This window comes from Indicator indicator, chromosome 30 (genome assembly GCF_027791375.1).
Source record: "Indicator indicator isolate 239-I01 chromosome 30, UM_Iind_1.1, whole genome shotgun sequence".
Classification (NCBI taxonomy): Eukaryota; Metazoa; Chordata; class Aves; order Piciformes; family Indicatoridae; genus Indicator; species Indicator indicator.
This window is the reverse complement of record NC_072039.1, coordinates 6,218,410-6,241,680: the sequence shown is the minus strand read 5'-3', so window position 1 is coordinate 6,241,680 and position 23,271 is coordinate 6,218,410. Positions and strand designations below refer to the sequence as shown.

The 23,271-nt window shown below is 48.8% G+C and overlaps 1 protein-coding gene across 1 annotated transcript in view; it reads left to right on the top strand.

The window, feature by feature from the left end:
- Positions 1-20,498, top strand: part of SSH2 (slingshot protein phosphatase 2) — a 97,496-nt gene extending 76,998 nt beyond the window's left edge. The window contains exons 7-15 of the mRNA XM_054394493.1: positions 322-387; positions 1,808-2,002; positions 3,854-3,947; positions 4,062-4,190; positions 6,934-6,980; positions 8,396-8,542; positions 10,817-11,017; positions 15,237-16,077; positions 18,344-20,498. Of these exons, the coding sequence (XP_054250468.1) occupies positions 322-387; positions 1,808-2,002; positions 3,854-3,947; positions 4,062-4,190; positions 6,934-6,980; positions 8,396-8,542; positions 10,817-11,017; positions 15,237-16,077; positions 18,344-20,278 (3,655 nt within the window). The 3' untranslated portion in view covers positions 20,279-20,498. The remainder of the gene's footprint in view (positions 1-321; positions 388-1,807; positions 2,003-3,853; positions 3,948-4,061; positions 4,191-6,933; positions 6,981-8,395; positions 8,543-10,816; positions 11,018-15,236; positions 16,078-18,343) is intronic.
- Positions 20,499-23,271: the final 2,773 nt, after the last annotated feature.

The following is a 23,271-nucleotide window of genomic DNA, read 5'->3' as shown; positions in this document are numbered from 1 at the left end:
TTCTTTCCTTGGTAGCTGCCCCAGGATCACTTTAGCTGGACTCTGTTGCTCCCAGCTGTGGCACTGAATTTGTGTTGCCAAGGTAAACAGCACAGCCCAGCACTGTCCCATTATCTTAGTTTCATTCCCAAACAGCAGCTGCTTAAAAACGTTATCTTTAGAGCTTTTAGTTTGCTATTTTGATCTGCTCACTAGCTGAACTCAGCAGTGTATGCATAGGGCTACTCCTTTGCTCTTCTAACGTGCTACAAACTTATCAGTTATTAACTGAAAAGTTGCTTGTGGGACACATTTTTACTGTGCCTTTTTTCCTCTCTCCAGAGGGTTCAGCGTATCAACGGATAACAGGGTTCATATATTCAAGCCAGTGTCTGTACAGGCAATGTGGTGAGTATTTACCATCCATCTTCTGTCCTAGTTGTCCTTTTCCTAAGGCTGCTCGAGCTGTTAAAAAGCAGGTGTTGCTTTGCATTATTGCTATCTTGAGACCTAGAGCAGCCAGAAGTTTCCTTCCAAGACAGGGAAGAAGGTTTGATGCCAGAAGAAAACCATGTGAGTGCTGGTGTACAGCAGCGAGTTCATAGAGTCAGAGAATGGTTTGGGTCAAAGGGACCTTGAAGATCATCTGGTTCCAACTACCCTGTCATGGGTAGGGACACCTTCCACTAGCCCAGGTTGCTCCAGGCCTCATCCAACCTGGCCTTGAACACCTCCAAGGAGGGGGTATCTGCAACCTCCCTGGGCAATCTGTCCAGTGTCTCACCACCCTCACTGTAAAGAATTTCATCCTAATCTCCCCTCCTCGAGCTTCAATCCGTTCCCTCTTGTCCTCTCACTACAAGCCCTTGTAAAAAGCCCCTTGCTGGCTTCCTTGTAGCCCATTTCAGGTACTAGAAGTTGATTGTCCTGCTACACCTTCGTCTCAGCTGGGAGCATGAAGGAACAGGGTGATTTTTCCTTGCACAGGGCTGCTGCTTTGAATCTCTCCCAAGCAGAATTGCTCTGAGCAATATTTTATTATTGGTTTTTTTATTTGTCATAAATAAGGAAATGCTCACTGTATGTATTTTAGGAGTCAGACATGTTCATTGTGATAGTGAGAAGGAAAGAGAAGCTGCTTGCATTTTACATTCCTTTTAGGGTGGTTCATGTAAGAACGCAGTGGTCATGGAAGTATTTCTGGCTCAAGCTTCTTTGCATTACTGAAATACATCCCCTGTCAGCATGTCACACTACTGTGTCTCCCCAGTGGTTTTGACCTGGATCCTTCTGATCCCAGTCAAAGATATAAAACAACTAAAAATGGGAAAGGGGCATTTGTTTCTCCGCAGCAGCTGAAGGAACTTCTGACATCCCTTGAGGGCAGACACCTGAACACCTCAGTCAAGTCCTAAGCCCTTGGTAGTGCATCTGTCCTGGTGCCTGTACACAGGGTAGCTGATGATCCAGTAGGAACTGTCAGAGCACTTTGTGTTAGTTACAAACTATGAGCATCTTACATATGGCCTAGGTAGTTGTAGCAGTTTGGGGGCCAGAGACAGGTGCCTCTGCCCTCTGAGTTGTGGGCAGCTTCACTGCTGTCCAGGCTTGTCTTGGCACTTCAGTTGAGGCATGCCAGCTGTTGCAGTGTGTGGTCATTCACATTCATGCAGGACAACCTCCTGCTTGATGCTGGGAGCTGTTACATGTAGGACTAGCTTTTGTACCAACTGGTGGTTCATGAGCAGCATCCAGGGCTTGGCCACTGCTTCGTGCTCGATACCAGCCAGAGGAATTCGAATCCTGCAAGGATTTTTTCCCTTTCTAGGTCTGCTCTGCAGAGTTTACATAAGGCTTGTGAGGTGGCACGGAGCAACAATTACTACCCAGGGAGCCTCTTCCTCACGTGGGTCAGTTACTATGAGAGCCATATCAACTCTGACCAGTCATCAGTCAACGAGTGGAATGCCATGCAAGATGTCCAGTCCCACCGGCCCGACTCACCTGCCCTCTTCACAGATGTGTAAGTTGGTCTGGCTCTGCTGAGCCAAAGTGTTTGGCTGTCAGGCACAGCAGTCTTCAAAGGAGGAGACAGTTTCCACGAGATATTACCCTTCATTAGATATTAATGAGGAGAGATTTCCTGTTCCAGGTAATAAGTGCACCCCTGGTTAGGTAAACACCAGCGCTCAAAGTTTAGCCCTCCCAGGGCTCACTTTCATCTCCTCCAGCCTCTGTTTTCAGTCTAATTGTTTCCCTTGGGCTTCAGGCTCACAGGTCTTTGCTTCTGCAGGAGAAGTCCCCTGTTAACTAGTGAAAGAGAGCTGTGGTGTCTTCTAGTACTTAGGTCTTCCTTTTTGCTCTTCTGTCCTCTGGTTTCCAGGCCTGGTATCTCCTGGAAGGAACAGATTTCTCTGGACTTTGTTCTCATGCTGGCCTATGTCTGAGCACATTGAGAGTAATGTGGTGGTCTTTTTTTTTTTTTTTTTTTTTATTCATTCCTTTGTTGTAAAGTGAAGTGTTTTATGTATAGACTTCTGAGACTGTCTGCTCAGAAGCATCCTCATGGGCATCCATTTGTTACACCTAAGAATGGGGACAAAGACCAATGGAGCTTTTCATTGTTCTGAGGTACTCTGCAAGTGTGGAACAAGTGTATAGGTCCCAAGCTGTTTTCAGCTAAATGCTTGGATGTCTGGTGATATATGGTCCAAAACAGTGGCTGAGATAGGTAGGTAGATAGTTTGGAAAGGCAAAATTTATAGGCTGTATCAGCATTCAAGGTTTACAACCCCTGTGATTAGTAATTACTGATGGTATCAGTCCCATATAGCCTCAAAGGTGGTCTGTGTCCAGATGGTGCCAAACATGAGAGCTTAGTTGTCCAGTTTGTAGTAGGAGAAATCATTCACTGGCCCCAGATGCTTTCCCAGTATAATAGTGCCACTGGTTGATTTATGCCCTCAGATATTTCCTGTTGTTGGAGTTCAGTGAGTGAATAATAACTCTGAGCAGTTGTTCAGCTGTGAACAAGTCTTCACACTTGATTGTTTTTTCTAATGCTCAAGGAGGGTGCCTGACAAGTTTTGGCAGGCTGTCAGCTTCATACTCACTTGTAGCTTTTCCTATATAAATTTCATGTAACCCACCCTGTCCCTGGTGGCAGCAGTTGAGTAATTTCCTGGGGACACCTAGACAGCATTCTCTTAACTGAGTCCTGAAATAATGTGTGAGATTAATAGGAGCAGGAACTCTCCCAGGATTTTGATTTGTGAACCACCAGCTGTAAAGCAGAGAGGTGTCCGTGCAGTTGCCACCCTGGCAGCCTTCCAGAGAAAGGGGAAGGTGGTGTGAGATGGTGCTGCTGGGTCCCTTCTAAAGAGATGGGTGAGGCAGTTCTGTGCTCCTGCTCTGTTGCAACTTCCCCTGGTGTTAGTCAGGCTATTTTTGCAGCTGGTGATAAGGCCTGTGGCAGCAGAGGCTGGAGGAATGCACAGAAGCTTAGCTGCCCTTGTCTCTCCATGTAAGGAGGTTTGGAGCTGTTACCTTTCCAAGAAAGGTAGGGGGAGGCTTGGATATTGCTCCAGAGTATAATGCAGCCTTCCCAATTTAAATTTTACCAAATACCAGAGGTTCTCTGGATGACTACAATGGATTAGGAGTATTCAGTTGGTCTCTTTGATATACAACTGGGAATTTAAACTGGGCTTTACAGTCACCTGAATTCCCTCCAGCTGAGGACATGCTTGGGGGAAGTAGTGTTGAGTATCTGAGACTCTGTAGAGTATCCAGTCCATACAATATATGATAAAAAAAAATGCCATGGGTCCAGTTGATTTCCCCTCCCAATCACTCTGTTGCCTTCTTCTGGTAGCCCAACTGAACGGGAACGTACGGAACGGCTAATTAAGACCAAGTTAAGGGAGATCATGATGCAGAAAGATTTGGAGAACATCACATCAAAAGAGGTAGGTGGTGAGGAAGCAGCTCTGGAAGGACTGTTGTGCAAACTGTACTTTTGCTATGAAGAAAGGCCAGAACAAAAACTTCAGATGGCTTCCTTGCCCTTGTCCCTCGCCCAGATCCGCACTGAGCTGGAGATGCAGATGGTGTGTAACCTGCGGGAGTTCAAAGAGTTCATTGACAATGAGATGATAGTGATCCTTGGGCAGATGGACAGCCCCACGCAGATATTCGATCATGTCTTCTTGGTAAGTCTGACAGTGACTTCAAGAGTAAACACTTCTCACTGTGTCCTGACATCAGGGCCTCTGGAGGAACTTGAAGGAACTCTGAAGAGTGGGGTCCTAGGGTCGCGTACTCTTAAGCAAGACACAAATGCTATTGAACAGGAGCAGCCTGGCTTCTTGGCTGTACTAAACTTTGCCATGCTTCACCAGCCAAGCTGTAGACCCTGTCACTAGAAGACAGAATGGGAAAGATCTTCATTCTAGCTCCTTTCAGGGCTGTTACCATTGATGTAAGACTACTTTTGTAGCTCTAACTATCCAGGGTAGCCACACACCAAGTTCTTGGTGTATGAGTGTCTTTGGGAAGGGCATAACTAGAGCAAAGAGGGAAGGGAGCTGTTGGGGAGAACTATGTAACACTTGGCTGGAATGATGCTCTGCTAACATGGAAAGTTCTGAGCTCATGGGATCCAGGAGGAGCAGAGGAGCTTAACAAAGAATCTTGGAGAGAAGTCACTTAAGGAAACAAACATTTTGCCATTTAATGTTTTGCTTGCTTAGATGCCTTGCATTGCTGCTGGGGTCTAATTACTGCACCTTCTTCTTGTGAGTCAGTGCTCCCCTGGATTTCCCAGCCCTGAAGCAATGGACACAGGTCTGGTTGGGCTGTCTAGCCCATGAGGTTTGCTCAACTTTAAACAAAGCCATTCCTCTTGGACCAGATGATCCTTCCAAATGGAGAGGGCCTCTCCCAGTCTCCTGAAGCTTAGCGCCTTGGCTCAGAAGGGATGGTGGATGTTAATGTGAGCACTCCCAAGAAATTGTGGTGGGGTAGAGCCAGGAAACTTAAAGTACCTGCGATGGAATGGGTTGTATTTTGCAGTCTGTGCTCTCCAGAGAGAGAGAGAGACCTGTAACAGGCTTACAGTGCTACTCAAAAGCAGTACAGGCAGTTGGATCTGCTGCAGGGCTTGGAGACTTGGCTCTGAGTGCGCTTAATGGGAACAAGACCTTTAAAACAAGACTTGCAGGCAGCAATAAAAAGAAGAGCTGTGGCCAGTGTGTGGAAGTATTTGCAGAGCAGCTGTCTGTGGTGAGGAGCAGTGCTGCTGGGGCTGGGCACCAGCTTCATTCAGGAGCCTGTATACTGGCAAGGCAAAGTCCTACAGCGAGGTCTCTGGAAGGCATGGAACTGTTTCCTTCCAGGAGGAGGCAAGAGCCCTGTGGGATCCCACTTAGGGAGTGCTACAATAACTAAGCAGGAAATAAGAGACCTGATGGTGGTGGTTGTGAATCAGAGGATAGAAGAGAAGGCTCTCACCAGGGCAGCATTGTTCTCCATACCTGTGCAAACTGGTGGTTCCCAGGCCTGAATTAAATTATTCATCCTGTCCAGAAAGAGGCAACACGAAGCTAACCAAGTCTGGGGAGCTAGGGTAAATACAGCAGGGATCAAAATATGAGGTTTGGCAAATATTGAATAACAGCATCATGCACAGCTTGAACTTTGCTGGGATTGACAAATCTGTGGCCAAAGGCTGTGCAAATCTGGGCCACCATGGCATATAATGTTTGTCCCCTTTATTCTGCTCCAAAATCAGGGTTCCATCTGTGCTGAACCCTTGAATGATGTCCTCATTATGATGATTTCTCTTTGGAAGTAGTTCAGTTTGTGAAGAACCAGCTGCTTTATGGTTGTTGAATTCCAAAAGTGTCAAGACAAGACAGAGTCTTGTCTCCAGTGGCTGCCAGAAGAGTAGCCCAGCCCTTTGCTGCCTGTGTGCACCTAGAAGCAGTGAGGGCTCTTCTGCAAGTGCTGTCACACAAGTATGTCTGAGCCAGAGCATCAAGAGCTCCCCTGTCTCAGACATGGGGTGTCTGCACACTTTCTGGGGCAAGCAGCAACCCAACCTCTGGGTGGATACTGCTTCTGCTGCACAACAGAGGAGTTCTCACTCTTGGGCAGGCAGTGGCTATGCTCCAAGGGCCAGCTCATCCTGGCTCTTCCTCTCCTGGCCCTGGGGTGGTATGGAAGCCCATGCTGTGGGAGCAGCCATGAGCAGTGCTGTTGTACTGGTGATGGTAGTGCTGGCTGGGTCCCTCTTGCTTACTCCTCCACCTGAATTGGCTTTCTGTGAGCAGCTTTTGTAGGGCAGGGAGCAGATACCTTGTACACCTTTGGATCTGGAGGAAGCCTTTGAGTAGTTTTCTCCTCAGTCAGGGTTTGTGCTTGAGCGGGAAGCAAGCAGCTTGTGCTGCAGAGAGGAGCCAAGGATTAATGTGTTTATTTCTCTGCTCTCTCAGGCTTTGAACGTGTGGAGAAGAGGTGTAACCCAAGTGAGCTTACGGTGCTGCTGCCTTTGATGTGTGAGATGGATGTTTGATGTCTAAAGAGCACCTGGATGGCTTTTAAAGCAGGCAGTCTGTGCTCTGTCAGCCTCCAGGGAAAGGGTGGAGCAGTCTCCTCTTCACAGAGGTTGATTTGTCAGTGGTTTGTAGGAAGTGCCAGCACATGGTGTTGGGCTCCTGCTTTGCAGAGCTGCTTGTTGCTTCAGCATAGATCAGGTTAATGGGGTGAGATAAGGCACTGAACATCAGCCCCATTAGCACTCTTCTGTGTACCCCTTTACTCAAAACCCTGCCCTCCAACACTTGGTTGGCCAGCTTCCTCCTCCAGTTCTCTGGTGACAATCCCTCCCTCCATCAGTTGTCTGGCCATGCCTTCCTCCTGGTTGATGTGTCCCTTTGCATGTTTTCCCTGCAGGGCTCAGAATGGAACGCCTCCAATTTGGAAGACTTGCAGAACAGAGGGTAAGTAGCTTCGGGCCATCAGCTTAAAAGCAAGAGCCTGGCCTCAACGCTTGTCTATGCAACAAACTGCCTTCCATGCCTGCTGTGTAATGTTAGTCTTACTAAAGGGTTTGCAGATCAGAACAAGCTCTTGCTTCCTCCAAACTCCACATCCCACAAACAAGCACCCTAAAGTAAAAGAATCTTGTTCCCTGACCTTGACTGACTTCCCCTTGGCGAACAAAGGCAGGCGGCAATCTCATAGCTCTAAGTAGCAAAAAGCTACAATTACTGAAGTGGATGCTGCTTGGTTGGCTCCATGCCCTCTGCTCCAGCCCCTTGTTCTGGGCTGAGGTCTCATGATTACAGAGGTGCTTCAGGGTCTGGAGACTGTGGCAGGAAAGAAAACCTGTCAAAGAACATTTGTTGCTTTGAGTGGGGCCCAGTAGGACGTAAAGTGCTGTAGCTCTCACGCTTAGCACTGATGGTTTCCTCTGTCTTCTGCCCTTTCTACCTTTCAATCTTAAGCTTAGAGTGTCCTTCCTCTAGAGCAGATCAATCTAAGCACCAAGATTTTGTGGTCAAATCATATTTAGGGAGTCCAATCCAGTGCGAAAAGCTAATCACTGCTGAACTGAATTGATAACAGTTGGAGGATCAGCCTGGCAAAACGGACTGTCCTCATTCAGCTCAGGGCCTGCTGCGCTTTACTTGGGTCAGACAGGTCCTGCTTGACTGCCAACAATCTCATACCTGCTAGGGAAAGGAAAGATCACTCCCTTGCAGTGCTCTTGTTCTGTCTGATGTCCCAGCATGAGTGTAGTTCATAAACATCTTAGGAGTAACCCTCAGGGCTAAAAGTACTGAATGTGTTGTACATAAATACCATCTGCTTTCTCTAGCAGCTTCCTTTCCAGAAAATTTAGGGATAAGAAAGAAATCCTCCCCAGTGGCTCATTGTCTACTAAATCTATCTGTTGTAGTTATTTTATGCACTCATTTCACTATGGTGTTGCTCAGGAGCTTATGCCTTCAATCCTGTTGTGCTGTTTGTGCAGCAGGAGGAGAGATTCTCAAAGAGGCTTGGAGAAAGTGTCCAAATACAAATTGAACAGCCTATGCAGGAGCTCCTATGGCACAAGAGTTGCTAACAGACTAGAGAGATTATGTGCAAGCAGTGTAACCTGACATACCACAAAGGAAGTGTCTCTCCAGTGTGGATGGAAGCCCTTTTATCAGAGACCAGGCTCTAAATTGTGCAGCAAACCCTTTTAGCTGGTTTCCAAGGGGTGTAGGTTGAAAACTGCCTCTTCAAATGCTTTAAGTTTTGCCACTTGCAAAGCAAGGCCAGGCTGTTGTGTGGCAGCTGTGCTATCTCTCTGAACTTGCTGTGCTGTGCACACTCTGCACATTTATCTGCTCTCTGTCCCCTGCAGGGTGCGGTACATTCTGAATGTGACTCGAGAAATAGATAACTTCTTCCCTGGCCTCTTCGAGTACCATAACATCCGGGTGTATGATGAAGAAGCAACAGACCTTCTGGCTTACTGGAATGACACCTACAAATTCATTTCCAAGGCAAAGTAAGTCTTTTCAGAGCAGAACAAAGACATTTAGAAGATGTATGCTAAACATTTTATATTTTCCTACTGATTTGCTTTACTGTTCCTCCTTGCCTACTTAGGATCAAAGCATTTTCATTTTGTAGTTGTGTTACAGTTGCCTTCCACATTCTTGTGGGTGCTTGTACTGGGAGCAGGTTGGGACCAGTGAGAGGTTTCTGCCCAGCTGCAGTCCAGGCAGTCAGTGGAGGAGATCATTCCTGTGCTAGAGAGCTAACAGCTCAGCCGCTTAGGAAATGTGGTGGATCTGCAGAGGTGCTGGTGTGGGGAAAGGGCAGGAACAAATTGAGCAGGGTTTTACAAAAGAAACCAAAACCTTGTAAGCCAAACACAAACATAAGCTTTTCCATGCTTTATGAGGTTGTATGATGAAGCCCATAGCCTGGAAGTGATTTCTTGTAGTGCAATGCTCCAAAGCAAACTTCAACAAGAGGCAGTGCCTGTGTAGGTCTCTGAGCTGCCAGTTACAGTGAGTAATCTGATAGTGGATGCTGAAAGTAGGGCTTTTTTACTGCAAAGAGCTGCATCCCAATTATATCAGCTGTCTTCAGTTAATTCAGCAGCCTTCTTAAAGGAGAACTGGACAGAAAGCAGATCAGCATATGTTGCCTTTAATGTGTTATTGTCATTCTAGAAGTCTGTCATCTCTTAACCACAGCTGGTCCTTGCAGTTTCTCACAGCTTATAAAAGCTGGCTTGTTTGAGTGCAAGACATCATTGTATTCCCTCGTATATCGATTTGGAATTGTCTGTCTCAGTATTCTCCTGCCCAGGTTATTTTCTATAGGTGTCTAAATAATTTGGCCTCAGTTACTGTGTATGAAGTGATGTAAGTTAGTAATCTTCTGAAGCAGAGCAATTATGGTACCCCATTCTTTGCCTTCTCTGCTTGTTGTGTTTGGGGTTTTTAGAATCACCAAAAGCATTGTAGTGCTTTGACTAATTTGACTAGCAAAGCTGAGAAAGTCTCAGAACAATCTAAAGACTGCTATAGCCCAGTATCCCCCAACAAGTGCAGATATCCCTCAGTGTCTGGGGAGTGTGGATGCAGGTAGAAGCTCAGGCAGCTGCCAGCAGCTGAGCTCTGAGCTTGTTGAGGCACATGACTGTGTGCTCTGTGGCCTTCTGGTTTGTCCTGTGAGAACTTCACATGTCTGGCAATCCAGAAAACCTGCACTTGGAGGAGAACATCAAAGGTGCCAAACCCAAGCAAGTTCTCTCAGCCCACTCCATGCCAATGCTGGCCAGCGCACGGAGTTCACACAGAAGGGCCATAGCCTTCTTCCTTGTGTTTCACAGCAGATACATGTTTTGTAATTCCTTGGAGCAGAGTGCTGGCTGTCCCTTCAGGATCTAGACCAGCCCCACCAAGCGCTGTAGCTGCTTGTTGCACTCCAAGGCACTGTTTGCTTTGTGTTCAATGAGGAAAAATGAATTAAATCTGAAGGATCTTCCATCTGATCGCAGCAGGGTGCTGCACTCCAGCCATGGGGAGGTTATCTTCTCCACTTGCTTGCATTTGGATAGGTACTGAGGTGAAGGACCATTGAAAACAGAGCATGTAGGGTGAGCTTTCTCCCTACAGACAGTCCTAAGAAATGGTGGCATCAAAAAAATCAGCCAGGTTGGTCCATGGGGCTATTAACTGGATCTGCACCTCCTGGTGTCTCGAGATGTGGATGGGAGTCAGGTGGGATGAGGTGGGATGTCATTGTTGGTCTTGTTCAGTCAGTCGCCAAACCCAATAATATGCCATCAAAAGTTTGCTGCAGCAGAACATCCCTGTGCTAGAGGCTGCCCTGAATTGCTCAGTATCTTGCAGTGATGTGTTTCTGAAGTGTGACACCACGTTTGTGTGCCACAAGCCCCTTTTGTTTGGAATGCTGCCTGGTACCAGTGGGCCATTTGGGGCTGGGTTCAAGGACACCGTATCAGTCTTTGCAGAGATCTATGAAGGCTGCTAAACAGCTGATGTTGGTCTGCTTTGTGATAAAAGCTTCAGAAGAGCTGTTGTAACAAAATCTGTTAAGAGTATTAAGACCTTGCTCTTCACTTTCTGTGTCTTGCTCCAGTTTGTAAATTGGATTATCAGATCTCATCCCAGCCGTCAGCTGAGGCCACAGTGTTGACAGCGTGTTCCGTAATGCTCTGCTAAGGAAGCTGCTATTTGCTTCTGCTTCTCAAAGCCTGTGTTTTCTCTTTAATGATCCTCTCTTTGTCTTTCTCCTGCCTCAGGAAAAATGGTTCTAAGTGCCTGGTGCACTGCAAGATGGGGGTGAGCCGCTCGGCCTCCACGGTGATCGCCTACGCCATGAAGGAGTACGGCTGGAACCTGGACAGGGCCTATGACTACGTGAAGGAGCGGCGCACCGTCACCAAGCCCAACCCCAGCTTCATGAGGCAGCTGGAGGAATACCAAGGGATCCTGCTGGCCAGGTGAGTGGAAGGAATGATCCTGATTACCCAGGCCCAGCACCGAAATGATTGACTCCATTATTTTAATTAGAAATTCCATCACTGCCTTATGTAAGCTCGTGATTGTCTTGGGAAAGACAATGCTCTGTTCTCCTGGGTTATCCCAGCTGAGCCTGGGAAAATGGGAGTAATAAAGAGCTTTTAGGAGGATCTTTGGCTCCTAGGATGGCTGGTTTTTGCAGAGCAGCATCCCAGAGCTTTTAGGAGGCTGTTTGGCTCCTGGGATGGTTGGCTTTTGGAGACTAGCATCCTGTGAGCTGCTCCCTGAATGCAGCCCTCAGAGCTGTGTAGGCTCCAGCAGAGATAAATGGTGTCCCTGTTGTCTGTAACATCACTTGGCAGGGAACTTGCTTTGTCTTAGCCTTACAGCTCCCTGTTGAACCTGCCCCTCCTCAGCAGCTGGTTTGGTTTTATTTAGATCCCTTGGGTAAGTGCTGGTGTTAGGGGAGGGGACAGGATGTTCTGTGTATTGCAACAGCACTGTTTATTCCTGCTTGGAGTCCTGAGGCTGGTCTGGATCTGGGCCTGGGTATGGGCAAGTGTGTTGTAATCCCAAGCCTACCACCTGATTAGCAAAAAAGACATCAGTAGGACATGTTTCTGAGAAATCAACTTGTAAGCTGTGTTAAGCAACATCTTCACGTGATCAGCTGGAAGGAGGTAGTGATACTCTCTGTTTCGCCAGATTCTGGTATTTTGTTTAGGATCCTGCTGTGCTGTGCCAGGGAGCAGATCTGAAGCAAGCAGAATTACCCAAGCTGAGGCTTCTGCCACAGGAGGTGGCTCTTGACGTGTTTTGACCAAAGTAATTATTTAGTAGCTTCTTGGTGCTGTTGAAAGGTGCCTGCCTTATGATGTTCTTGCAGCAGCTTGGACACTTGTGCAGTCTTCAGGGCACGCTTCTCACCTCCACCCTCTGCTTGGTTTTGTCCCTTTTTGTCTGTCCTATACACTTGCAAAGACCTCCCTTCCCCTTTCCAGTGCTAATAACTTGCTGTTCTTCCTTTGCTCTCCACTTGCTCTCTAACAGTCTGGTTATCTCTGCTCCTAGGCCAGGCCTGGATTGCAGTATTTACACCAAACCCCTTGTGTGAGCTCCCTCTGTCACTGAAGTGTGCTGCCTCTTTCCCTCTCTACACAGATTAGCAACCTGAGGGCTCCTCACAGCTCGTTCCCTGATCAGGTACACCCACAGAACTTTGCTCTCCCCCTGCTCCCCCAACTCGGACTGATCCTCTTCCTTGCTGAAAAAGCAGCCAAGTAGTATCAAGTGACAGGATAGATCACAGTGGAATAGATATTTTAAGAAATTGTGCTCTTCTGGACTGAAACTCTCTGAGACAGACACCACACCTGCCTTTGGTGCCTCGTGACACCAAACATGCTGCTGGCACCAGTTAATAAAGGTCAGTGCTTAACTGTGGTGTGCTATGTAGCATTTAGCAGACTGGGAAATTAGATCTTGCTGGGGTAGACTGGATGGAGGAAAAGAAGCTTTTCAGACATAAAAAGCACATGAGCATCCTTTTCAACAGGTTGGTGAACACCTGTGAGGAGCTGGTAGCAGCTGGTGTATCACATCTTCAAACCCCCAGCCCTGCAGTTGCTGTAGGTAATCTGTCAGCCTGGAAGTTGGTATTTTGGTTAAGGAATTTCTTTTTCTTTTTGCTGTCTTCCAGTAATTTATTTTTCAGGAGGTCAATCTTTCTGGCTGCTGTCGTGTCTATGGTGTGTGGCTCCCCTCCCGTGTAAGCACACCACTGCTCCTGACCTACTCTGCAAGTCCCCATACAGTGGCACAAACAGGATTACTTGGGAAGCTTTAAAAAATGCAGGAGCAGTGCATTACATCTGTGTGGGACTGAAAAGCTTGCAGTAAACCAAGCTTCACTGAAGCAAGGAATTGGCCTCTCTGTGCTGCAGGGATGGTTCCTCTTTATGCAGTTCCTTTCTCAGCTCCAAACTGCTTTATTTCCTTTCTGTGTTATTGAGCTGTACCCTCTGGCTGCCTTGTTTATTGCTGCAGTATTCCAGGACAGGGTAAAACAAACAAACAAACAAACAAACAAACAAACAAAAAAATCCAACAGATTCACCCTCATGTGACTGCTCAGATTTCAGAGGGAAGGTATGTGAGGGCAGCCATGTGCTCACACTATCTAGTTACAGGTTTGTGTTGAGGTTAGAGCAACTGGGGTATGTTTTCCAGCTGTAAAATGAAAACCCCCTGCCTGCTTTTAGTCACAAGAAGAAGTGTGTTTTGCTCTTTGGGAATGTCATACTTCCTGGGGTTAGTTAAACTGTCCCTTCCTCTGGTGACAGACACAAAAACCCTTTCGCTTTTATTAGTTATGAATAAATTACAGGAAAATAGTGTTTGGGATCCCCCTCTGCCTTGTGCAGTCTTGGGAATTAACAGCTGTGGGTTTATGCTGGAGCCTGGATAGCTTGCTGCAGTGTGGTGGGAGGTGTGGGGGGCTCCTGGTCGAAGGCTGGTGTGGACACAAGCTGGCCCAACCCAGAAGCTGCCCCAGACCTTGTGCCGTGCCTGGGCAGCCATTGGCTTGTTTGTCCTGGCACCAGGATCACTGCTAAGGAAGGTCAAGAGGTGGCTGTGGACTCTGGGAAGGAACATGGGGTCCTGTTCTTTCACCCTGCTTTTAGCACCCCTGACAGATTGTAGGACTGGAGGAAGTGTGGGATGAAAAGTGAATACCACAGACCTCTCCCAGCAGTTGTTGGCATCTGGTTTGATTCTCAGATCAAGGCTGTGTTGGGCAAGTTTGGTCTGTTCCTGGGCGAGGGTAATTTGACTTTGAAAATCAAATGCACAGCAGAGCGCTGGGGCTGAGCACTGAAGCACCAGGGTGGGAGGTGCCCTCAGAAAACATCAACAACTTCTTTCTAGGTTACATGAGCAAAGACTTGGAAAAACTTTGGCATCCCATACAGAGCTTGAGCACAACCTGCCTCAGGAGCAAGCCTGGTTCTGCTGCCAGTGTCAGACTTTGCTCCAAAACCCCTTAGAGACTGAGCACATGCACCCAGGGCAATACCTTTTAGTCTCTAGTCTGGACCCTCCTCTTAGAGGATCTGATTCTGCCCTGTGCCTTATATGAAGATTGTAGCTGACTGTGGGGCTGGGAAGCTCAGTCTGTGAAGGATTGTTTTCCTTAGCTGTTGGGCACCCACAACTAAACTGGCACATTGTAATTAGTTCTGTAGCATCTGTTAATTAACTTACTGCAGCCAATGGATGCGCTTGGGAGTGCCTGCTCACACTGGCAAGGGACTGAAGAGGTTTTGCAAGGTCTCCTGCAGATCCAAGAACCTTTCTGTGGTATCTGCTCTCCTCCTAGGGGCAAACGGTGGAAGCACAGCCCTGCGGCCGTGGTCACTCACCAAAGCCCTTGCAGGCATGGTTGGTTGGTGTGGCTTCACTGCCAGAAGTTGCCTCCTTTGCTCTGTGCAAGCCTGTGGACATGAGCTGGGTGTTTTGGCAGGTGGAGATAAGGTGATAAAATGCCCCTGGCAGTTGGTTGGCCTTATGACTGTTCAGACCTTCCTAAAAGGGCTTTCCATGACCTGGAGAACTTTTGAACTTCCTTCTTGTGGAAGGTGGTGTTTTGGGGCTTCTTGTTGACTGTTGATGTCTTCTGTGTGTTACCCACACTCACATCCACTCACCCCACCCTACCACCTTATTTACCAAAGCCCAGTTAGTGATCACTGAAGCTATTCAAAGAAGGTGCCACAAGAGAAACTGGACTTTATTCAGTGTCCACCATTTACTTAGATCCAGGACCAGAGACCATGACTCTTCTGGTCATTGCTGTCTGCTAGCAAATGGTAAAGTGCTTGCTGGCTGAGAAAGGGCCACATTTGGTAGTTAGTTCAGCATTGCATTTGTTGAGTAGCCTGATAAGATACTGCTGGGGAAACACATGTGTGGAGCAGAGTGGTACTGTATGAGTTAGCTACTGGAAGCTGGTTTGTTATTGGATCAACTTCTTCCACAGCAGGTTTGACCCTGAACTGTTCAGATGGAGCTGAGGTTGTGGTCAGTGACTCCAGTACTTGGCACAGTTTTTCACGTAGGTTGCATCCTCTTAGGAGGTGGCTTTGGCTCTAGTATGTGAGAACACCACTCAGTGTTTTCATTTGCTTTTCTTCCCCACAGCAAACAACGGCACAATAAGCTCTGGCGCTCGCACTCCGACAGTGACCTCTCAGACCATCACGAGCCCATCTGCAAGGCTGGGCTGGAACTGAACAAAAAGGAGATCACCACCTCAGCAGACCAGATCTCAGAGGCAAAGACCAATGACAACCAGCAGCCAGTGTCTCCCATCTACTCCGCTGAGCTAGACAGGGAGCAGCAGCTCCCAGAGGATGCAAACATGATCGAGGAGGTGTGTGTGAAGGAGAGGATCCACCTAGAGTTTACATGTCGGGACTTCCACACCGAGCAGATCGAGGACAAACTGAACCTGAACAATATCAATGGCTGTACAGCAGGCTGCTGTGTAGACTCTGTCCCCCCTGATAACTGCCATGCTTCTGAGGCCTTCCTGCAACTCCAGCACCCTTTGGAAATTGCAGAGTTTCCTGATTTGACAGTGGACGATCTAGAAAAAGATGCCCTTAAGCCTGACATGAACGTGCACTTGGTTCCCATGGAAGAATTCACCTCCTGTTTAAAAGACTTCCCTCAGTCCCCAAACCAAAATTCCCCAAGCATCCAACAGAATCCCCAGCCTGAGGTGACAGACCTCAGTGCAGACAGGATTGATTTCTTCAGTGCTTTGGAGAAATTCGTGGAGCTTTCCCAGGACAGTCGGCCCCGCACTTGCTCCCACTCCAGGACAGAGGAGCAAGGGAGTGGAAGGAATGGAGTCTCCAGGGTGCCTGTGCTGGAAGTGCTGCCCACTGTGGAAGGAGCTGCTGATGCTCAAAGGAACAGCTCTGGAAACTCTCCTCAGGCATCAGATGACTCTTCCACAGATGAAGAACAACAAAAGGTTAAAATAACTTGCTCGGAGTTTTTAGGAGCTGCTACTCAAACCTCTCTGTGGGCAGCTCTCTTGCTGTGGACAGGGGAGCTTCTTGTCCTGGCTTTCACAAAGCAGGGCAGCTGCCTGGGGAGGGATGGTGAAATGCTTCCCCTTTTCTTCATTTTTAGATACCTGCCCTTTTCTGCACTTTCTCCTTAAACGTCTGTTTGCTGGCAGTGGCAGGGCACTGGCTGAGCTGACCTTCACCTGACCTGCTGTGCTGTTCTCATGAACTCTTACTTTAGAGTTTTACACCAGGAGAGCAGATAGGTGGGACTTAGACCCCCAGCACAGACGGACCTTGGATCAGCTGAGGCCAGCCAGCACCCCAAACCTATGCAGGTATTTAGCTGACTTGAGAAATCCACCAAAGAATGGAATAAAACTGGCACTTTTCCCTGGCTGGGAAGCACCAGCATTGGGATAGTAGATCAAGGCAGATGTAGAGCTTCCACTGCTGGAAGAATAAAAGAGCCTTTCCAGGCCTGGGGTGATGGGATCAGGCAGATTCATAGAATCTATTTTAAGTAGTTGTGCAGTATTTTAAATTGTGTAATCATTATCTTTCTGGTGTGCATCATAGGCAGTAACTAGGATCATCTGAAATACTTCAGGAAGAACCAAAATATCTATTTTCTGTGCTATGGAGCTAATTATGAAGCAAGAAACTTGGAATCTAGATTATGCAAAAAAGGAACATGAAGAGCCTCTGTAAATAATCTTGTGGAACTTTTACAGTATGAGATGCACAAAACTTGTCAGTCAGCTCACATGCAAGTAAAGAACACTCTAAAGAACACCAGTGGAACAAGTTGCCCAGGAAGGTCATGGAGGTGTTCAAGGCCAGGTTGGATGAGGCCTTGAGCAACCTGGTCTAGTGGAAGGTGTCCCTGCCCATGGCAGGGGAGGGTTGGGACTAGATGATCTTTAAGGTCTCTTCCAACCCAAACCAATCTATGTCATGGCTCACTTCTCTCCTGGGCAGAGAGATGTTCCTGACAGGATTTAGTAACTCCTGAGTTGAGGCACCTTTCTCTTCCAACTGCTTTCCACCCTGCAGGGCTCTCACAGGGACTGATGATACCAGAGGCCATCACTTTCTGGGAGCCTCTCTTATTTAAATTCCATGTTGCATTGCTCGAATCTTTTCCATCTCCATGTGAGGCAATAAGGCTCTTCCAAATATAATAGGCCAACGCTCTCTTCAGTGCTTTGGCAGGGGGAACATCTCTATGGATGGGCCATTTTCCTCTGGGAAACCAGAGTGCTAGAGCACTCAGTCATTCTTTATGCTGGGCCTCTCTTCCATCCCCTGCATGAGCAGAATCTTTCACCGTTCCAGTTCAAAACTACACTTAGCAGCATGAGGATTTTTTTTTTTAACTAGACTTTCCTTTATTAAAAAAAAAAAAAGAAAGAAAAAAAATAAGTAGACTGAACTTCCCTTGGAATTCAAGGGAATTAAATCAAAGTTCTTTAAATCTCAGTCTAGGTGAAAATCCATTCCTTTCTAAATATGGAAGGAAGTGGTTGAGCTCAGCAATGGTGAGACCACACCTCCAGTATTGTGTCCAGTTTGGGGCACTGCAGTATGAGAAAGACATTGAGGAGCTGGAGTGTGTGTGGAGAGGGGCAATGAAGATGGTGAAGGGTCTGGGGGGCAGGTCTCATGAGGAGAAGCTGAGGGAGCTGGGGTTGATAAGCCTGAAAAAGAGGAGGCTGAGAGGAGACCTCATTGTTCTCTACAGCTGCCTGAAAGGAGGTTGTAGTGAGGCTAGCATTGGCCTCTTCTCTCAAATAACTAATGACAGGACAAGAGATAATGACCTCAGGCTGTACCAGGGAAGGTTTAAGTTGGATATTAGGGAGAATTCTTTACTGAAAGAGTGATCAGGCATTGGAACAGGCTGCCCAGTCTGGTGGTAGAGGTGTTCAAAAAATGAGTAGATGTGGCACTTCAGGACATGGTCTGGTGGTCATGGAGGTGTTGGGTAGAAGCTGGTACTTGATGATCTTAGAGGTCTTTTCCAATCTTAATGATTCTGTGATTCTATAAATGCAGTCCCAGAGACTATAATGCTTCTGTGTCAGTGGTCATGGCACTTGTGCACACTGCCATGTGCACGTTGTGCTCCTCTGGGGACATGCACCCCCATTTCCTTTAAGCTGCTGCTGTTTGCTGTGTATCAGCTCAGCTGATCCATTTTGTAACTGTCCCATTTCTGTGTTGCAGGAGGTCACTGAGCTGCCTGCTGCAGGCCATCTCACGAGATCCCACTCAGAAAATGCTATTTCTGTGAAGGAAATTATCACTGAGATCGAGTCAATCAACCAGGCACCAGGACCTGCCCAACAGAAAGAGGGTTCAGCCAACCTCACCCAAACACCAAAGAGGAACACAGTGCATGATGTGCCAGTGGAAGCAATATGGATATCAGAAAGGCTTGAACAGAGTGAAGGAGCCTGTGCTGGACACCAGGAAAAGGAGAAGGACTCTCTGCAAGCTGAGCAAGAAACTACCCCTTCCCTGCAGCCATCTTCTGGTAAATCAGACCTGGAGGAAGGCAGCTCTGGTGGGGACCAGCAAGAACCTCACAGCTGCATCAACCCTGAGCCCAAGTGGTGCCCTGGCTCTGTCCGGCGAGCCACCTTGGAGTTCGAGGAGCGCTTGAGGCAGGAGCAGGAGCACCAGCACACATCCCCAGCCTGCATCTTACCCACCCGTAAGAACTCCAGGAACGACTCTCCTGCTGCTGAGCTCCTGCTGCGGGGGAAGAGCGAGGAGCCCCCCCTGGAGCTGGCTCCAGAGGGTGATGAGCTGCAGGGTCCGGGTGCTGAGGAGCTGCTGCTGCCTCCCAGGGCAGGGCTGCCTGCAGAGCCCAGCACGGGGCAGGAGGGAACGGCACAAGAGCATAGGACAGTGGTCTTGTTAGATGGATCGGAGGATCCAGCCCTGCCCTCCCTCCTCCCAAAGAAAATCGAGATCAGTGAGTTTGCTCCCATCATCAGGGCTGCAGAGAGTCCCGACGCAAGCTGTGAGCAGGGCAGGCTGGCCACAGCCATCCTGCCTTTGGATGAAAACTTGAACCCTTCCCTGTGCTCAGAGAATGCACCGACCTGCCTCGGAGCTCTGCCGCTGGGCAACCCCTCACTGCCGGAGCACGCAGTACACGAGCAGGCTGCCTTCACTGTGGGCAGCCCCGCTGAGGAAGGTGCTGGGTTATCTGCTCACCTCGGTGCTGCTTCTCCCTCTGCCCAGGTGACCTCTACACCTTCAGGCAGCTTAGATGGCTCCTTTTACCCCTATGTAATTCGCCTGGAAGGTGTCACCGAGCAGAGCACGAGTACGGACGATGAGCTGGTCACACCGTGTGGCACTGAGGGAGATGCATCCCTCCCATTCAGGGACAGACCCAAGCCTCTCTGTGAGGGAGGTGCTGGCACCTCGAGGCAGCTGAGCAGCGAGGACTTCACCAGCCAACACGCTGAAAACATGGACCTTCTGGACATCTCCTTCCTGTGCTACAGTCTCCCCCACAGCTCCAGCAGCCACAGCGTGGAGGAGCACAGCAGCAGCTCCGGGCTGGTCAAGCAGCGAGCAAAGGAAATAGAGGCTCGGATCCGGCACGCGGGGCTCACCACACCCTCCCACATGAAACGCTCGGCGTCCTTGGCCAAACTGGACTGCCTGGACCTCTCCAAGGACGACTTATCCCAGAGGCAGTCAGCCTCTTCCAATGCCAACCCGGTGCTTCTCACTTGTGTCGCCCTGGGTCGAGGTTTTTGCGAGGGCAGGCTGGAGCAGGGCTCGGAAGGTGCCTGCGGGAGGCATCGCCTGTCCTCCCCGGAGCCTGCCAAGCATTTCGTGGAGCAGCTCAGAACAGCTGAGTGCATCGCCCAGAGCAAGCCGGTGGAGAGGCCGCTAGCTCAGTACGCCAAAGAGTGCGGCTCCAGCCAGCAGAGTTTGTTTTCCAACATGGATCCAACGTGGACTAGCTCTGAGGAGGGTCCTCCACTGTTCCAGGTGCAGGTCCTGGACTCCCTATCTCCGGCTCGAGGTCTGGCTGTCACTCCCCGGCAGCAGCACGGGAGAACTCACCCTCTGAGGAGGCTCAAAAAGACCAATGATAAAAAGCGGACAACCAATCCCCTCTACAACACGATGTGAGCCCCTGGGCTGCCACCTCTTAGCGAGGACCCTGTGGCATTGAGTCATGCAAGGGGCAGGTGTAATATAAGGAACATGCACTTTATTGGTTAATTTTATATATATTGTCATTTTCCTGTTCCTGGCGCATGTAGGTGTGGGTTGGTTCTTCTGTGTGTGACTCTGACTGCAGGCCTGTTTGGGGTTTTTTAAGTTTTGGGGGGGTTTTTTTGTTTGTTTGTCTGGGGTTTTTTCTTGGGTAACCTCAAATTTTCTTTTTTTTTTTTCCTTTTTTTTTTTTTTTTTTGGTAATTTGTTGTTGTTAGTTTGTTTTAAAAGAACACCTTCCCCATGTGCAAATTGGTGGTGGCTTGCTTCCGCAAGGTGGAGTTCTGCTTAGAACCAGATCCTAACTTGAATTTTTCCCCATGCCTTGAAATATGGTGCTGGGTGATTACTGGGGTGAGAGCCCTCCCCTAAATGTGAAGGCTGTGCCAAGGTCTCTCTGTTTGGCTTTTTTTTTTCTTTACTTCTGCAAACTGGAACTCCATGATGCTGGCAGATCACTCAGAAAGCTGCTTCAGTACACCCCCTGCCCAAGGCTTGGTTCAGCTTGGTGCATCCCCAAAAGGAGTAAATCCTCCCGATGGATGGGCTCCACAATCCCCAGGTAGCCTGGCACTGGTGTGAGTCATGCAGAGCTCCCCACTTGGTGGTGAGCCCCTCCACGAGCTGCCCAGCTCACCTCTCCTCACTGCCCCAGCCAAGCAGGTGAGAGGAGGAGAACCCCAAAAACAGGGTGTTCTTTTAAAACAAATGCCTCATTAGGGTTTAACCCTTCCGTTACTTGAATACTGCTGTGGGCCTTCCAAGTTCACAGCCATATCATCTGTCCTCTGCCCTCCTGCTGCCTCCCTTCCACCCAAAAGCTGTTCTTCTGTCCCCTCTGCCACGCTCACAGGCACTTCTGGTCACTCCCAAACCTGGAGGCTGTTCCAATTGTTACACAATTTATTGCATTGGCAAAGCTTTGACCTCTTCTGTCACTCCTAACATTCAGCCTGGAGGGAAGATCTTTTCTGGAAGCTTTTTTTTCTTTTTGTCTTTATTTTTTTTTCCCTAAATTGTAAATATGGATATTTATAGAGAAACCTCTTTTTTTTGTTGTTTTGTTTGGGGTTTTTTTTTTGTTTGGTTGGGTTTTTTTGTTTGTTTTGTTGTTGTGGTTTCTATGGGTTGGGGTTTTTTAAAGAAGAAGAAGAAAAAAGGGCAAGACTGCATTCTGTAAACTGGAAAACAACCCCACCTTACTCAAACTCAGTGCTGTTCCTTGTCATCTGCTCAGAAATGGCAGTGGATTTGACATCAGAAGCTGTCTTCCCTTTCCAGAAGTGAGCCTCAATGCCAGCCTTTGCCAAATGTGTCCCTTCTTCTCCAGTCCTGTGTGAAACCCTGATACCACACTGTGGGAGGACGACTGCATCTGCTCATCTCCCTCCCTGCATCTGCCTGTCTCCCTCCTGCTCAGAGCTGGGTTTCAGAAGTGCCAGTTAGACATGGAAAGCTGTTGGCTGCTCTGAGCCATTCTGCAGGTTCTTGCTTCTCTGGAGAACCTGCCTTTGAAGGGTCCGCTCCAAATTTCAGCAGATTTGATGGCTCCTGAGTAGTTTGGCCAAATCAAAGCTCATTTCCAGCTGTGCGTATCAGCAGATTGTATGTGTGCTGTAGGAGCAGAGAGAAAGACACTTGGCTGTGGCAGGAGAGCTCTGGGTCCTGTCCACAGCGTCACGGTGTGTCTGTGGTACAAGAGCTTGTCTGAGCTGGTGCTTGGCTCTGGGCCAGACCTGCCCTCTGGCGAGGAGCAAAGCAGAGAGAAGATGCAGAATGGCAGAATGGCTCCAGCTGAAAGCCTAGCATGGAGAGGATGTGGTGCGGGAGGAGCAGCAGACAAGGCCATGCCTATAAAGTGGTGCTGGTGCTGCAGAGCCTGGTGGGCTCCGATGGGCCAGAGGAGCACACAGCACTGGAATGCTGTGGAGTATTGGGAAGCAGCATCTCTGCCCTGGGCTAGGGGTGTCTATAGTCCTCCAGCTTGTCCCCAGCCAGTGTCAGAGAGTAGCTGAGTAGTTTGAGAGGTGATTCCACTTTGCTGCCCTCCTGCAGCTCCCAGGGATCCTCGTGTGCTGCCTTGCAGAGCCTACGTGCCCACAGGGGCTGTGAGCATTTCTGTCCTTCTCCAGCAGCAGCACTTCGTCCCTCCCTTTCCAAGCAGCTTGAGCTCTCCTGTGGGAGTTGTCACCTGTGCTCTGTGCAGATTGGAGCACAGCCCAGAGCAGCCCAGTAGGGCCCTGTCTTGGATCAAATAGCACAGCACCCTGGACTGTTTCAGTCACTAGAAGTCACCCAACTCCCTGGCCCAGGAGGCGAGAGACTTCTTTTGGACACTAAAAGGCATTTGGCTTCTCCTAGCCTGCTCCAGCTGGCTTCAGAGCTGGGCAGGCAATGTGGAAAGGCCAAATGGCTCATGTCGTCTTGTGAAGGACAGTTTCAGTCCTTGCCTTCTCCCAAACCTCAGCAGACTCACTGCCCACCATTCCTGAACCTCAACATCTCTACCTGCCCCTTCATGGGCAGAAAGGATGAAATGCCACCAAGCCTGCCCTGCCCTGCCCTGCACTAGAGAGAGCATGGCTGGCTGGCAACAAGGATCTGCTCTGTGTGTAACTTGTTCCCTTGAGGAGAGAGGAGGAGAAGGAAAGGGGTCAGGTTTCTTTGCCAAGTGTTATCTCAGGAGCAATGCCCTGTAGGAAGGCTCTTCCATGCAGACCAGAAATGCAGCTTCCTTCCAATACTCTGCTGCTCTCCAGGTGCTTTGGAAAGCAGCAAAGGAGCAAAGACCCTGCAGGAAGGTGCTTTGCTGTCCCCTTGTCCTCTGCTCTGGCTCAGCACAATTGTTTTTTATTCTGGGAAGCCTGTAGGCAGGTGGAGGGAGTCAGGGAAGATGGTTCTCTTGC